At 45.3% G+C, this 15936-nt stretch overlaps 1 protein-coding gene across 5 annotated transcripts; it reads left to right on the forward strand.

Annotated features, from left to right (window-relative positions):
* LOC109508276 (homeobox-containing protein 1) lies at positions 1-8267 on the forward strand. 5 transcript variants are annotated; one of them, XM_019858164.1, is made up of 11 exons: positions 2-664; positions 1204-1324; positions 1832-2273; positions 2553-2638; positions 3072-3182; positions 3665-3871; positions 4385-4538; positions 5103-5185; positions 5335-5430; positions 5505-5620; positions 5709-8267. In XM_019858164.1, the coding sequence occupies exons 2-11, from the start codon at positions 1243-1245 to the stop codon at positions 5847-5849; spliced, it is 1518 nt and encodes a 505-aa protein (XP_019713723.1). In that variant the 5' UTR covers positions 2-664; positions 1204-1242; the 3' UTR covers positions 5850-8267. The 5 variants fall into 5 exon arrangements, with proteins under 5 accessions (XP_019713725.1, XP_019713723.1, XP_019713721.1 ...); XM_019858162.1 differs by having other exon boundaries at positions 5-664; positions 1073-1324; positions 5502-5620; XM_019858161.1 differs by having other exon boundaries at positions 6-664; positions 5502-5620.
* Positions 8268-15936: the final 7669 nt, after the last annotated feature.

The raw sequence follows: 15936 nt of genomic DNA on the forward strand, positions 1-15936 counted from the left end.
AATTAAAAGATCTATTCTTTTCATTTTCATATTTTGTTGAGGCTTTGTATATCGTAAGGAACCTTACAAAACTTCGCCTCTAGCGCCACCACGTTGTGAAATTTAGGTATTACAAACGAGACAATTTATAGTTATAAACTTTTCACGACCAATGTCCAGTGTGATTTATGACGGTCTGCTAGACATATAGTACAACTATGTCCATTACTATGGATATAAATTCTCATTTTGTCACAGGTTTCCAATGGACCTGCTTTGGGTACAGATGAATGTAAGGAAATGTCCTCTGAGTGTAAACTGTTTTCCGAATTTTTTTTTTGCCCTAAAAGTGTGTTTCTTTATGGTATTTTTGCATGGAAGCTAAGTGGGTACACAGTGCTGTGTTTACAGCTCAACCGGAAGTCATAATAAACCAGACGTACTTGACGGCGGAGGTGTCGGGTGAAGGGGGGTCATAAATCGAGACTCCTTTACTGTATTTGCATACAGTATTGCTGCATAGCCCAAAGACAACATGACCCAGCGGTGGGTTCTCCTTACCCGGTTGTAAAAAGGTCGGGCAATTTGGGGGGAACAGAAGCCTTTTTTGTCGACAGGTTTTCCCGCTCGCAGTGGTCAACGTCCAGACAGCCGGCGGCAACTGTCCGTCCACCGCCGCCGAGGGGTAAGCGATACGCCGTCTTCCGTGGGACCACCCCGGTGCTAGTTAGCGACGAGCTAACTGTGCTAGCTACGCAGCGAACCCGCCGGTAACAGCCTCCCTTCCTGCTTGTTACTTGACTAGACATCATTTTCGTTCGATGTAGCGACACTTGTTAAATGTATTAGGATCATAAATTTCCAGCATCTATTGTGGAAGTTTAGATAAGTTAGCCGCGACTAGACAGTCTATGGCGTCAACAGACACAATCGTGGACACAATGCTTCCTGTACTTTTCAAAATATAATGCCATTTATTTCATTGATCCCTTTAAATTGACAAGTAAGAGCTTTTATTTTGAGACGAAACTACTTTGACTTCCGTAGTTTATTCCAACAATAACGTGTAACTTAACCGATTGTTTCCGAGCAGGCTCTAGGGAACCAGACTGAGTTAGCGGCGTTAGCTTAGCCGAATTAGTCTTCCGGCAAGTCATCTTGAAGCTTTTGGTCTGCAGCCTGCTAATAGCCGCTTAACCACTGCGGCACGGCTACTGTATGTAGGAGGTCCAAGCAGAGCGGAAGTCTTTGCCGAGCGGAGCCATGCGACACTGGTGTGTCCCCGCTGCGACCCGAAGCACGGAGCCACTCCCGGGGCGCCTCTCCGTGTCGCCCCCTCCATCAGGTAAGTTCGCGGTGGGCCCGGGGTTCATGAGTCAGATCAATAATTTGAAACTTATTGTCCCTCAATAGATGTCCAATTATACTGAATTCAGTGCACCGAGTTGTCTTTGTTGACACTTGTTAAGGAAGTCTCAACTTTAGAACACTGCAATTCATCATACTCAGAGATGTTTCACCTTTTATGGTCATCTCATTGAATCAATGAGCGATGAAAAAATGTGATTCTACTATGAGCACTTCATAAAAATGGACTAGTTGTTATAACGTCTATTATGCGGTTTCTGGGTTTGCTCCATCCTTCTCGTATGGAGTTTCTTGCTCTCACCATGCTGTCGTAGATTTTTCCAGGTACTCCAGCCACCTCCCACATCCCAAAAACGTATGTCAGGTTCATTGAAGACTCGTCAGTTTGTCAGTTTGTGCCCTGTGATTGGGTGGCGAACGTTTGCATTTCAGACAGCTGCGCAGGTGTACCTAATGCTGTGGTGTATGTTTAACTCTTGTGCAGATGTCAGAACGGAGTGCTGCGGGGTGGAGCCACGCTACACCATCGAGCAGATCGACCTCCTGCAGCGTCTGCGCCTCTCCGGCATGACCAAACCCCAGATCGTCCATGCCTTGGAGTCTCTGGAGAGGCTCGACCCGGACCAGCGCCCGCCTCACTGTGACTCCCACCCGGCCCCTTCCAATAACAACAACGGCAACAATACACTCGCCACTGCCTCCGCCCCGGCGCCGTCCTCTTCGTCGTCCACCTCCTCTCTCTCCCTCACCTCGGCCACCACGCAGACCTCGGGGCTAGACGGTGCCGCGCTGTCCCCAAGCAACAGCTTTGAGGCCTCACCTCCTCCCCTGTACCCCACCAGCGTGGCTGTGCAGCGCTCGTTCAGCTACGACATGGTCGGGGAGGAGGAGTGGGACCTGGAAGAGAAGGTGGAGGAATACATGAGGTGAGGAAGGTCAAGCGTGAATTAGCACCGAGTGAGGATGGATAGCAGAGAATAAATGCACAGACAAAGACAGACTATTATAACATCAGGTAATGGCACTTGAGCTCCCCAGAGCTGCTGCTGTTCCTCCACAAGTGTAGTCACGTTAATTCAGGTCAGGTGTACTGGGATAGCTGAACGAAAAAAAGAAAGAAGACTTTTCGCTGAATAAGTGAAGCAAGCCACCACCGTGCAAAAATTCCTGCGCCGTGACATATCATTTGTTTTTAACTTTCACAGGAGGGACAGCAACCTAGTAAAAGAGGAGATCAAAACCTTCCTCAACAACCGACGGATCTCTCAGGCAATTGTGGGACAAGTTACAGGTAAGCACGGACTACAATGGAAATGGCACACTCTTTTATTTTACGAACCAATGAAGAAGAATCGTCAGACCTTTTTTTTTTTTTTTAAACGTGAAAGGAGATATACAGTGATTTGCAGTGGACTCTTTACCAAACTCAAATTGGCACCCCTCTACTTTGACAAGTCACCAAAAAACAGGCATCTGCTGCTTTTTTGAAGCCAATTCAATGCAGTTCCTCTTACCTTTTACGCTTTGACATATTGTTTCTTTGGCAGTCGATTTTCCATCATATCTCCCATTTCATGCATTTGACTTTGGCGGTTCCACTGTAGAAGAATCTGAGATGACGTGAAAGAAATGCTAAAAATATTTGTTCCCCAAAATGCTCAGAGTTTGACATTGTAATTGTGTTGATTTTTCAATGCATGATGTTGTTTGCCTTCTTTACTCAGGTATTAGTCAGAGTTACATCTCGCAGTGGTTGCTGCAGCAGGGCCTGGAGATGAGCGACTCCAAACGCAGAGCTTTTTACCGCTGGTATCTGCTGGAGAGAAATAACCCAGGTGAGGGTTTGCGAGAGACAGGGAAGCTTCTGGTCGGTCCAACTGAGATTTAAAGGAACGCGTGCTCCCACAGTCCTACTTCCTCCTGCATGCGCAAGATGACACACATAGCTTTGATTGGGCTGGTCATGCCCCAAAATAGACTTGACACGCGCGGTGCTTCTTCCTCCCGTCATCTTTGCTTTCAAATCTCAACCCGCTTCACCCTGGAAGCTTTGCTGTAGTTCTCATGCTGGAGCCGCTCTGGTGCTGGTTTTCCCTCCCGAGACGGGCCGAGACTAACAATAACAACACTGATCCTCCGCAGTGGTTCCGATCCAACGCGGCCACGGCGCTTTGCTTCCGATTAAAGCTTCTACTCGCTCGGCTGACGCGGCAAAATGAAAAGGCGGCAGCAAATTCTCATTGGCTGATTGCACAACACGGCGCAATGCAAAATCCGTTTGCCCAAACTGACGTCTACAATCTTACCCTGACTGAAGGGCTGAGGTGGAACGAAAGCCAGCACAGCGTGAGCCCCAGGGCCAGGGGAGGGGACAGAGACGGGCTGGCGGCGGGGGCAAGTGGCTGCCTCCCCAACCCCAACACCAACCTCAACCCAAACTCCAACCCCGTGTGGAGCAGGCAGAGAGAGCTGCTGATGCACTTGTTGCCGTGGTACACTGCCGCCGCCACCGCAGCCCAGCCAGGTAACCCTGGACCCTCCCCCTTCCTCTCCAGTCGCCAAACGCGGACTTGCACTTTGACGGCATCACCAAAGGAGACTCGTGTTTCCCATATGTTGGGCAATTCTTTGAGGAATGAATCAATCAATCAGTCTGATTTTCCAGCTCTTTGTGAGCTAATTTGAGTTGTGATTTTACAGGTGCATCTCAGTCAGTTAGAATGTTGAGTGTTGCGTTTATTTCAGTGGTTCGATTGAAAACTCAGGACTGCAAACCCACTCACATATGCCAAAGAACTGTGTCGCCATGAGTTGAGGAGCTTCATTTCGACAAAAATATTGCTTTGCTGCCATCTTGCGGCATCTACTATGCAGATTACACAGAAGGCCAATCTCTACCTTGTTTTTGTGGTAAAAATGTGGTTTTTAATGTAATATTCCTTTTTTTTTTGTGTGGATTTCTTGTTAGTTGTGAGGTATAATTTACCTCAGCATGTCTGCTCTGCATAATGACGACTACGTAACCCCTCTCCTACAGGCGCAACTTTATCGATGCGGTCAATGGTGAAGGAGGAACCTGACTGGCGGACGGGTATCATGGCTGACAGGCCGGCGATAGTCGGGGCGCCCCTGAGGTTGCGTCGAGGAAGCCGCTTCACCTGGAGGAAGGAGTGCCAGTCCATCATGGAGAGGTGAGAGGCACGATGTGACATGACTACAAACAGCCCAAGAACAAATCTATCCTTGTTTTCAAATTCGTACCGGCAAATAGCATACCGTGCACATTTGGGAGCATGACGCTGACTTTATTGCGCAGTTTTTATTACCCCTGCTTCTCTGGAATGAACTCGTCTTCTTTCTCGGCCGGCCGGCAGGATGCTGACAAAATAGCATGCCACTCCGCCCCCACCCTTCCCCCCAACAGTCCCACCTACTGTGCCCAATTGATTTGTCCATTAGACGCGTGCAGTAAGTACTAGAGGCACTCACGGTAATAAGACCACACGGGGCCCTCTCCCGCTGAGCTGTTTTAGAACCAAGGGCGGATGTGCGTGCGTGCGTGCGTGCGTGCGTGCATGTGTCAGTTTCATGACAAGATGACCCAGAGAACTCAAACTACAAGGGTTGTTCCAATCAGACAACATTTCAGTCTCTGAGGACACTTGAGTTCTGTGTTTGTGTGGCTTAATGTTCCCCCTCAATACCATGGCCAAAGAGCAGCCGCGCGATTTTAACCATCGCCATCGCTCCTCCAGCTTTTTTGTGGAGAACCAGTACCCCGATGAGGCAAAGCGGGAGGAGATCGCCAACGCCTGCAACTCGGTCATCCAGAAACCAGGTGCCAAAATAGATTTGAACTTTTGTGAATGAGAATATTTATACAGTGAAAGATGTCTCCGTAGGGGCACAATTAGACACGTAGAACTCGCAGGGCACATGCAATTCTTATCATTTTTATAAACATTTCTTATTCTCTGTTGTGTTCAGGTTGCAAACTGTCTGAGTTTGAGCGTGTGACGGCATTAAAGGTGTACAACTGGTTCGCTAACCGCCGCAAGGAGATGAAGCGGCGAGCCAATATCGGTGAGCGTGTCATATGGGAACGAGGAACAAGCCGCTGGAAACATCCTACATTTACTTTTATGTTTGTGTAGAAGCTGCCATTTTGGAAAGCCACGGCATTGAGGTCCCGAGTCCAAGCTGCCACTCCAACGGCGAAGAGGCGGAGATGCAAGAGTTCACCGATCAGGTCAATCAACGTTTCTCAGAGCAGGTAAGTCACTGCTGAAATGGGCAGTAGGCATATGAAAATGATCTAAAAATGTTGAATTTGACAATTGTTGGTGCTTCCTCATTGTCAGGAAGAGGCATCCACCCAAAGAATGGTGGAGCAACAAGACTCCTCCGTGAAGGCCGCTCCTGAGGCCCTCCCCAGCTCCGCCATACAAGTGGCGGAACAGAAAGACAAGGATCCAAAAAGGGAAACTGTGGATGAAGAGTGACCAAAAAGCTGGTGATGTCGATTGAGTTTTAATCTAAATACTTAAAAAAAAAAAAAAGTGGGGGTCTACCTCCTCGGGGGCGGCTGATGAGACATTTGGGTTCTGAAGTTGACTCGAGGTGCCTCTGGCGGGAAAGAGGCTGCCATATTTATCGAAAGTTATTCTGCTTATGTTAACAGCAATATAGTATACAGTACATATATAAATATATACATCTATATATAAATATAAAGCTATATCAAGAAGTAGTGCATTCCAAGGTGGTATTAACAAGCCTAAATTCCTTAGAATTATCTAAAGGATACCTCACCCATTTAATCGTTTTGATTGAGTATTATTTTTTTCCCGCCTCATGCTTTTATTTTAATGCTGAATGGTGATGAAGTGCCTGCAGGTCAGGTCTGAGAGACGCTTTCAACGATCTCGTCTGCATGGATATGAATGTGCCTGTTTTTTGTTTTTTTGTTTTGTTTTTTTTTCCTCTCTCTTTTCTCTGGTGCTGTCGTCCGACCTCTAAGAGTCGATTGATCAAATCATTTGGCCAATGTTGGAATTTGCAAAGCCCTGAGGGACACCTGGAATCTCAGGAAATCCAACGATGGTGGCTCAAGATAGTGAAGAAGTGCACCAGATGTGCGCGTGCGTGTGCGTGTGTGTGTGTGGGAGTGTGCGTGTGTGTGTGTAAGCTTCAAGAGATTTTCTTGCATCATATCCGCGCTCACTCCAAACAGGATGTTCTATTTATACCTTTTTTTTTATTAGTAGAACAAAGCGAGGACTATCCATCATGTCTTTGTTCAACTCGATGCTGCTCTCGTTGCTCTTTTTTTCCCCCTCATCTAACCTCATTTTCCAAGCCTGTAAAGCTTCTCTCCACCAAAACAAACGTCGGTGTGATTGAAAATCACAACGCCGTCTTCTTCCCTCCTTATTGGAATAAGCTAAAAGCTTTTGCTCGCGTACTGCACTTCAAAAGTGGATCTCACTCTAATCGTAATCATCACACTTGTGTACATAATAACCCAGAGAAGATAATCATGTTTGTGGGTGTTTTTCTTCAAACTAACGACATTACCAGAAATATACTGTAGAGTTGTCAAACTTGAAACATAACGAGACTTCAACTGTGTCGAAGTCGCTCCCGAAATGTTCATCAAATGGACATTTGTGCTTGTATTACCTACCGTATTTCCTCAAATAGTGGCCGTCCATCTGCGTCGTCTGCTTCAAAATGAATTGACAAACAAATGTCTGCCTTTTCCCACCAGGAGGGGAAAAAAAAAAAACGGGTCATAACTGCAAATACCTCAGATCTTACACAGACATGAAAGAGTTCACGCTTTCGCTCCCCAAAACAGCAGCATCTACCAGGGGAAACAGTCTCTCAGCTCAAGAAGGAAATTTGGGGTGACTTTAACATATTTCCTCAAATAGTGGCCGTCCATCAAATAAATTGTGCCCAATTACTCACCGTGGCATCATCCACAAATAAATGCTCGCCTCAAATCGGTGCCCTCGTTTTCCCATTCGGAAAAATAAATGGGTGGTAACTGTTCTTACCTCAGTTCACGGATGCTGTTGTTCACACATGCACAAAAGAGTTCCCAGCTGAACACATTTGGACAAGCGTTATTAACCAAAATGATCACACCTACCAAGGCGTGTCAACATGACAGCTGAAAGAAATTTACGACAACACGTTACCGTCTTTCTGTGCTCTATCCACCGTTGCGTTGTCAAATCAACACCTCTGTCAAATAAGACACCTGTAATTACCTCAGTTCACAGATGCTATTGTTCACATTAGCCAACTGCTGAGCCAATTCCAAGTCTGTTGCCAACCAAAACAGCAGCACCAAGCCAGGAACGTAAATACTCCCTCACGTGAGTAGCTTTGCGTCTGGCCAAGTTCCCTTGGCAGTATTAAAGAGCTGGTCGCACCACAGCGTTGCGCATCCCGATGTTCCAGGAAGCTACAGACAGGACTTGACCGCTTTTTGTCTAGCTTGATAATAATCATACGACCAAAATATCGATGGGTATAATTCCAAAAAATGTGTACAACTACAGGCCTCACCCGCATCTGCAGTTGAGTCGCCACTATTTGCGGAACTACAGCTCATGTTTCTGAAATCGCGTTAGCTCGCGATGCCAAAGCCGGTCCAGGTGGTGTCGAGTACAACACCAGCCAACGTTCTTTCAAAGGAATCCATGCGCTACAAGCCAATGGCAGCCATTGTTGTGACCGTTCACGATACGGTGTCTTGTAGCATTCCTTGTCAGTGGGGGGAGTGGGGGGGGTTGGTCCGTCCTCCAAAGGCAAACCTCCAAAACGGAATATTCTAATACTTATTATGCTCCTTGCTATCTGCTTTGATCTGACAGCAAGCCACAATAAAAAGTATTGTTAACGATGGCCACGCTATGTCCTGTTTGTTGTCTCTTGATACATCATATGAGAGCAGTCCCGGGATATCATGTTCCCAAGGGACTGCTTAGAGCAGAATGCGCTATCTTCCAGTCTAAAACCAAAAATGCTCTTTTGGGCCATTTTCAGCAGCTGAAAATGTTTTGTGACTTCGAAATTTCGACTAGGCTAGTGTCAATAGGTAGGGGGGTGGCCCAACATCGGACCGTGGTGGCCATCAGGCCATTCTTAATTAGGAGTAATCACAGCTCCCATTTTCATGAACTGAACATGAAGCTCAAATTCTTTTTCCAGGACACAAAAGGCCTCTTTTGCTACCTTATAGTCATCAGAAAAAAAGTGCTCACTTACACACATTTGAGAGAAATGAGCTTTTGGAGTTCAGCTCATGAAAAATGGGAGCAAAAACAAAGGCGTTGCATTTATTTTGCGTCATTTGACAAATTGAACCTTGTAATACTTTTTTTTTTTTTTTATTGAATTACGTACTACGGGACTGCCGCGGAGCAAGCAGTCCCACTAATTAGATTTATTATAGCCAGCCAGCTAGAATTTGTTATTTTGGAAGTACGGTAATACGTTTGGGCCCCATGCAAACAGTATCCGGTCAAATATGATGTGTTTCTATTCATTTGCATTGAAAACATGTCACTATAAATCAACCAAGATACTCGTCCAATACAGTTTCCTCAGCAGCAGATGGCAGTAGTGCAGTGCTGGAGTAACTTGGCAGTGGAGTGCTGCGATGCGTTCTAATTCTGTTTTAAATGTGATTTCTTGTGACTTCCTTTCTGCTCCTTTCTTGGAGCATTTTGTCAGCATGCACGTACGCTGACGCTCTCAGCCAATCTGTCACTGTTAACGGCATCAAACACTGCCTGCGGGTCAGTTGTTCAAGCTGACTAATGCCCCCGCTAATTCACGACACAGCCGTTTCCAAAATTTCTCCCCAGAAAGTGATCAACCAGTCCTCAATCCATGACTTCCTGCTCGTTACATTTATTTGCGGTTGAAAAGTGACCGTGGTGCCGGAGTGCCGTCAGGCCAAATGTGGCATTTCGGAAAGCCGCAGCACTTTTACTACTCCATGTAGACACGTTGATCTCATTGTAATAACAATCATTTCAAACAAGTTTGGCCTCGGGGCTCATGTCTGAATCTACTCCAAATGTTCTAATCCTTTCATTAGCCATCAAATTATCTTTTGAATATGAACGCAAGGCATGAATATGCACAAGCATGCACGCTTAAAGACGAAGCACTCTCATTTGTGGTTGAAGTCATCCAAGGTTGTCAGTAGCAATACTTGGTCACGCTTTAAAGCTTTATGAGATACAACAGGCTCTCGGTTAACATGGTTCAAATGGAATGGAACGCGGACACCTTCAGTTTTAGTCTTCATTTTATTTTTGTCTCATTGTTGGCTTTTCTTTGTGCGCGACCCTCCTTAAATTTGAGTGAGGCTGTGGTACCTTAGCCAGGCCTAAACCAGCGATAGCCCATTTCAGTTTTGTTTTTCTACGAACCATGTAATGATTCAAATGTTTGTTTTTTTTCTTCTTTTTTTTGTGTGTGTGTGTCAATGTTGCATTGTGAGTCTTCGTGTTTTTTTTTTTTTTTTTAGCTGGCAGCGTGGTGCATTATTGGTTCGCTCATCTGCCTCACAGCTACCTGCGGTTGAAATCACGTGGAGTGGGTTTTCTTCCAGGATTGCGGCTTCCTCCCAAATCCCCAAACAGGCACCATTGAAGACTCTAAATCAGGGGTTCTCTGACTTTTTGGTTGCAGGGCACACTGTACCCCAGCTCTCACTTAAAGTCCGCTGGGATCAGCTCCAGCCAGAAGTCTTTCCGTAGCTGTGACAAAGGTTCTCGCCCATGCGCCGAAGGTTTCCCACCAACCGGCCTCAAGCAGTTTCCAAAAGCACATCAAGTGTGTTTTTCATTTGCCCATGCGACACGTTCTCCAGCCCAAACACGCTGTGTCATCGCTAAAAAAAGTTGCATTTCGATCCGATTAGACGGTTGGGTTGCGGTTTCGACAGCCCCCGGGCGTGTTTTAAAGCAGCGCGCCAAGTGAGAACGAATTATCATTTAGACTCCCTCCAGGCCTTATTCAAATTTACTTTCTATTACATGCATAAGCACAAGTACACACACGTACACTGGCATCAACGCTTTCTTGACCTTTCTCATGTTGTGAATTTTGTGTACTGCTCATTTTAGCCCATAGGCGACTGCAAGTGTGAGAATAGAATAGCGTAAAGTTGGCAAAAGTCACAGAGACAGACATAGGAGGATCAACAACAATGGAAGTACGGTACATGCAGATCCGTAAAAGTGCATGAAATGACACTGTTTGAGAAAGAAGACATAGAACATCTGCATGTACCGCACATGACTTTTGTCAATTGGCAAGGCAGCTTTATTTATACAGCGTAGTTCATACATAAGGTAACTCAATGTGCTTCACAGTTAAAATGACAACAAAGGCATTTACGGGCAAAACATTCTACGACATTTAAAAGCCAAGCTATGAAATAAACAGTAGGTTACTAAAAGAACGTAAAGCACAAACATTGATTACGTAAATGCTTTAAAAGACCATAAGGATTCATATTTGTACCAGCATCTGATGACGCAATAGACAGATACATTATAGAAAAAGCGTTTTATGCCGCCCTGTGAGGTGTATTCACATGTCAGAAACCGCCACAGCTGTCTGTGTCGTAAACAAGTCACTTGTGCTTGTTAAAGATGATCCGGCATTATGTGGAGACAATGTCATTAATAACTGATGGGATCGCTCCGCAATGTTATGTGCGTCCGTGTTCGGTCTGCTCCCATCCTCTGCGTTTCTCCGCAAGTCCTTTTTTTGAAAAAAAAATATTTCTCATAAAATATACAGCACATTATCATTATTTATTTATTTATGTATTTTAGGCGAAGGTAGCTGCGCTTTCGTTCACCCTCTCTTGAATGGTGCTTTTTCCTTCTGCAGCCGAAAACAGAATTCATGACCTGTCACCTTTTCTGCTGACGACACACACCATCTCGCAGCCTCAGTAACTTGTCCTTTTTTTCCCTCTCTCGCTCTCTTTTTAGAGGCCCGATGACACATGTGGCATGAAAAGACTGCAATTCAATTTGTCACTGCTTATTGCTCCACTGCTCAGCCAGCAGCAGTTTTGATTAGAGGCTTTTATTTTATTTATTTATTTTTTTGCTGATTTTGCCCATTTTATTTCACTCGCTTATTTCCTACCAATCCGTGAACTGTCCTGTCCCGTGTGATTGGATTTCCCCTTTAAGTGAGCGTGTCTTTTTGATACAATGAAAAGAGGAGGGTACACACCGATGGAGATAAAGGCGGGAGGGACCGTTAAGGTTACCTTCACACTGGCAACATAATAGAAGGAAATTCTACTTTCTGCAGTGTTTAAAAAAAAAAAAAAAAGGCCCCTCCTGTTTAGGCACTGGCCTCACAACCCGTTTACCCTTGAAAGAGAGAGATGTGATGAGAAATAACCTTTTCATGCCAAGTCTCTTTTTGAAAAGACAAATAAAAGGAGAGGAAGTGCAGCCATAGTACACCTTGGCCTGAATCTGTCATGGTCACATAGTCCGAAAAAGATACCCTTTCCCCCGCCCCCTTTTCGGTTTTTTTCTTGCTTAACAAAGTCTCCACTGAACACAAGCAGGTTGAAATACTCGTCAAATATACTCCTCAGAGGCTTCTCCTCTGAGCTTCAAGTGTTTTGTTTTGGGTTTTTTTTTTCATTATCCCGCTGTCCTTTCCTCCCATTTGGCACTCATGACTTTCTCTCTTTGCTCCTTGTGTGCCACCCTCTACACAAATATCCAGACCAAACTAAAAAGAAAGAACTGAAATAGCAAACCGTCAGTTGTCAAATGATAAAATATGATGGCAATGACAAAATAAGTGATTGACATTTTGAAATTGTGGATGTTGAAAAATATCTTTAATATTTGTTAAATGTATTCTCAATCTACTTGAACTTTTACTTTGCAATATTTTTAAAATGTATTGAGAAATACATACAAAGATTTGTTGTGAGTTTTGGTGAGGGGAAAGCAAAGGTTTTGTTTTGTTTTTTTTTAACTTGCATGTCACATTAGGGGGGGCTAGTCCCAAAACCACTCATTCCGTCCTGTCGTCATGATAGCGGAGGTTGGTGTGAGCAGTGGATCAGTTTCAGAATTTGGTTGGATTGTGACATCACAGTTTGGTAAATGTACAGGAAATGATAACCACTCCACACAGCAAATTTTTCTGGCCACGACATGGTAGCTTGGCTGGGCGGAGATGCGCCGCTTTCAGGCCAAATTACGACATGGTCTGAAATGCAGTACTGTGTCAAAGCCAAAAGGTAAGCAGAGCTGCAGTCATTTTTGTTGGAAACTTTACTATCATTAGCAAAACACCAGCCATAGGGACAGGCAAACGCACTCAAGCAGAGCCTGCAGTTGGAGGCAGAAAAAAAAAATTCACATCATGCATCCTTTAAAGGAGATTGTTACGCCATGGTGGAGGTCTGTGCTATATTCAACTCTCCTTCGGATTCCACTCGTGTCTCCAATTAAAAAAAAAAAACGAGAGACAGATCCGTGTTGAGCTTCTGACAAGACTTCACCTTTATGTGCAGTGATCAACCATGACACGCTGCATCATTTCATTAAACCCACTCTCAGCAGAATAGGTTTCCTTTTATTTTGGTCTTGGTTCTTTTTATGCTCCTCTGTCGACACGTCGCCGTCCTCCTGCCCGACCTTGAGTTATTCTAATTAAGCTCATTACCGTGTGACTTGAGAGATTCCTTTAGCAAAGCCAGCACTGTTAAAAGCAGAGCGACCTTGAAGACAGTTGGGCAAGGATGACAGTGCGTTGTTAGTGTGTGGGGAGGGAGGGAGGATGGAGGGGAAGGAGGGGCTGGGATGGGGGAGGGGGGAGTTTGCGGTGGGAACCGGTTTGTCTCCTACACAGGTAATTAATAAGCTTATTAACTCCTCTGCTCATCATCCTAATCAGAACCGCGGTCGAGGGGAGAGCTGGAGTGGTGAATTGTCTCATTGCAATTAAATTGGACAAAAGTGCACCCAGTTGAGAGGTGACTGTGCTGAGTTTCGGATGGCTGAAGAAGAGGAGACTGCTTTGAGGAAAACTGTTTGGAGTTGCTCACCAACCTTGTCCTGCCGTGGTAGTAAAAGAAGCTCCACGAACAATGCAAACCTTCAGCCACTCACGGCCAGCATCACACCTCATCACAGCAAGTGTCAGGATTCAGGTGCTATTCCATTCAAGAGTCCTCAACTTGTCGTTTGTTGCCCATGACATGTGTGTGAATGCCCCGCCGCCCCTCCCAAGCCTGTTTCCACAGGGCTTTGTGCGCGTATGCATACTTTGACTCAAAGGCCAAGGTGGATAAATTGGAGCCGACACTTGGAGAAGGACCCTGCAACCCGGACGTGAGTGGAAGACAGACCTGACAAGCAGTCTGATTATCCTCGACGACGAGGGAGAGGAGGTGGCTTTCCTGATAGGTGGAAAGACCAAAAAAAAAACTCCTCAGGGATCTTGATTGATGGCCTTCTTTGTAGGTAAAGGTTTACATTCACGATTGTACTGTGACCGCAGTGTATCCCACCGTGGGATAGCTTCTTTTTCCTCTCATTGACAATTACAGCAGCCGTTCTAAATCACACCTTTGACTGTGTCAAGGCGGAGTTCTTGATCAAACCATATCACCATGAAACGTAATCTCGCGCGGCCCCTGAAGACCACAAGGATTCTTGAATTAGAGCAAATTTCTGATGCCGCGCACCTCCTTCGACGTCGTGACAGAGTTGGTGCACGTCCTCCGTCTCGGATTAGAAAGTCAGAACGTGCTGTTAAACACGATCAAAATGTGACAACGTAATCTCGGAATGCAGCAATTCAGAATACATTTTTCCCCTCAGTTTTGCAATGTTTGCAGATCATTTGATACTTGGGATGCTTCTCGGCTCATACGTGCCAGTGTACCTGACATCCACATTAAAATGAAGTTCATATTTGAATGCTTAATAGGAGAAAAGAAATTGACCCTCCGAGCACACAGCATATGTGTATGTGTGTCTATGCGACATATTAATGTCACAGCTTTATCATTGCCACACTGCGGCGTAAAGATAAAGAGAACATTACACGGTTGAGAATCAAGGGCAATGTGATGCTGAGTCGCTGTTGTAAAGCTGAGTCAGAGCTATTGTTCTTAAATGAACAGGAAAATGGAATTATGGATTGCTGTGCACATGCTTTGAAGCAAAGAAGTGAGAAATAGCGCATTTGATGAGAGTAAAAAGGTTTCAAGATGAAGGGTAATGATACGTGTTTCTTGTTGGAATTAGTCAAAGTTGTGTCTTTTCGCTGTGAAAAGAAGTACGCTGAAAGTCTAACAATGTATCTCATCACTGTGTTGTCAGGGGGCCTTTTCAGCCCGCGGCAACGGGGCGCTCTAATGCGGCTGTGCCAGTCCGAAGCCCCGCTCTACACTCTGGCTCTCGAGTTGGACTTCTCAAAAATGCGTTCCTCCATTGCCACCCTTTGGCCTGCTTTTCTGACTATGGCGTGCATGCCCTCATGGCCGACAATGAGGCACCCTAAAGCAGCCATGCCAGCGGTCAAACTGAATATGCCAGATAACCGATTCACTGATGCAACTAAATGCGCTCAAGTTCTACCATCGGGGAGGGGCCACTCATGCCATCTTCAAACATGTGCAATCGTAATGAGAAACAAATCTCTGAATTCACTTTGCAGTATCTTTAAATTATCCGATAATGCCACCAATATGAAAATACGTCAACAAAAACTATTCATAACCTGGCGCGTGTATTCTTCCCAGCCACTTTAAACTTTGCTTACTGATGTGGTTGAATGCAAACTGCCTCCTGAGCTATTTCCCCGGGGTGAGCACGACTATAAAAAGCTAACGAGCTACAGCGTGTCACGTGAGGATATAAAAAGATATGTAATATATAAGTATCTATAAAGCCCTTATTGGCTTTTCATTCGGGCCCGATGAATGTGACTGCGAATGATAAATCACTTGTGAATATCTTTTGAGGAGGAAGAGTCTGTGCAGCCTCTCACTAATTGACTTGACATAAATGTTATGAAGCCGCGCACACACACACACACACACACACACACACACACACACACAGGACAACAAACCCATCAAATGATCCATGGTGAAATATTTTAGGCATTCTTGCGGGTACATGATGAACTAAATCGTCCACCAGGACCTACTTCGTCAAGTTGACTACACGCACACCTGGCTCATGTTTTCTTTGTGCAGTATTTTGAGTAACTAACTAACTTGAAGTTGTACTCCAAAGGCAAGTTGAGGGTCATCAAAGCTAATTCTATAGTGCTGCCATTTTGTGAGCTCTTTGGAGCTTGACTGACACCGATGTGGATGAGCAGCCACTTTAGCCTGTTTACCGTCTTCCATCTTGCGCCTGTTAACCCCGAACTGTGGCGCTTTTCTTTGCAGGGACGGACGAACGGGCACACAAGCTAACAGATTGGAACTCATCCACCTGCCAAGAGGAGTAACTCTTCCTTTTATGAGCCCATCGGAATTCCGCTCAC

Source organism: Hippocampus comes, unplaced genomic scaffold (genome assembly GCF_001891065.2).
Source record: "Hippocampus comes isolate QL1 unplaced genomic scaffold, H_comes_QL1_v1.1 scaffold429, whole genome shotgun sequence".
Lineage (NCBI taxonomy): Eukaryota > Metazoa > Chordata > Actinopteri > Syngnathiformes > Syngnathidae > Hippocampus > Hippocampus comes.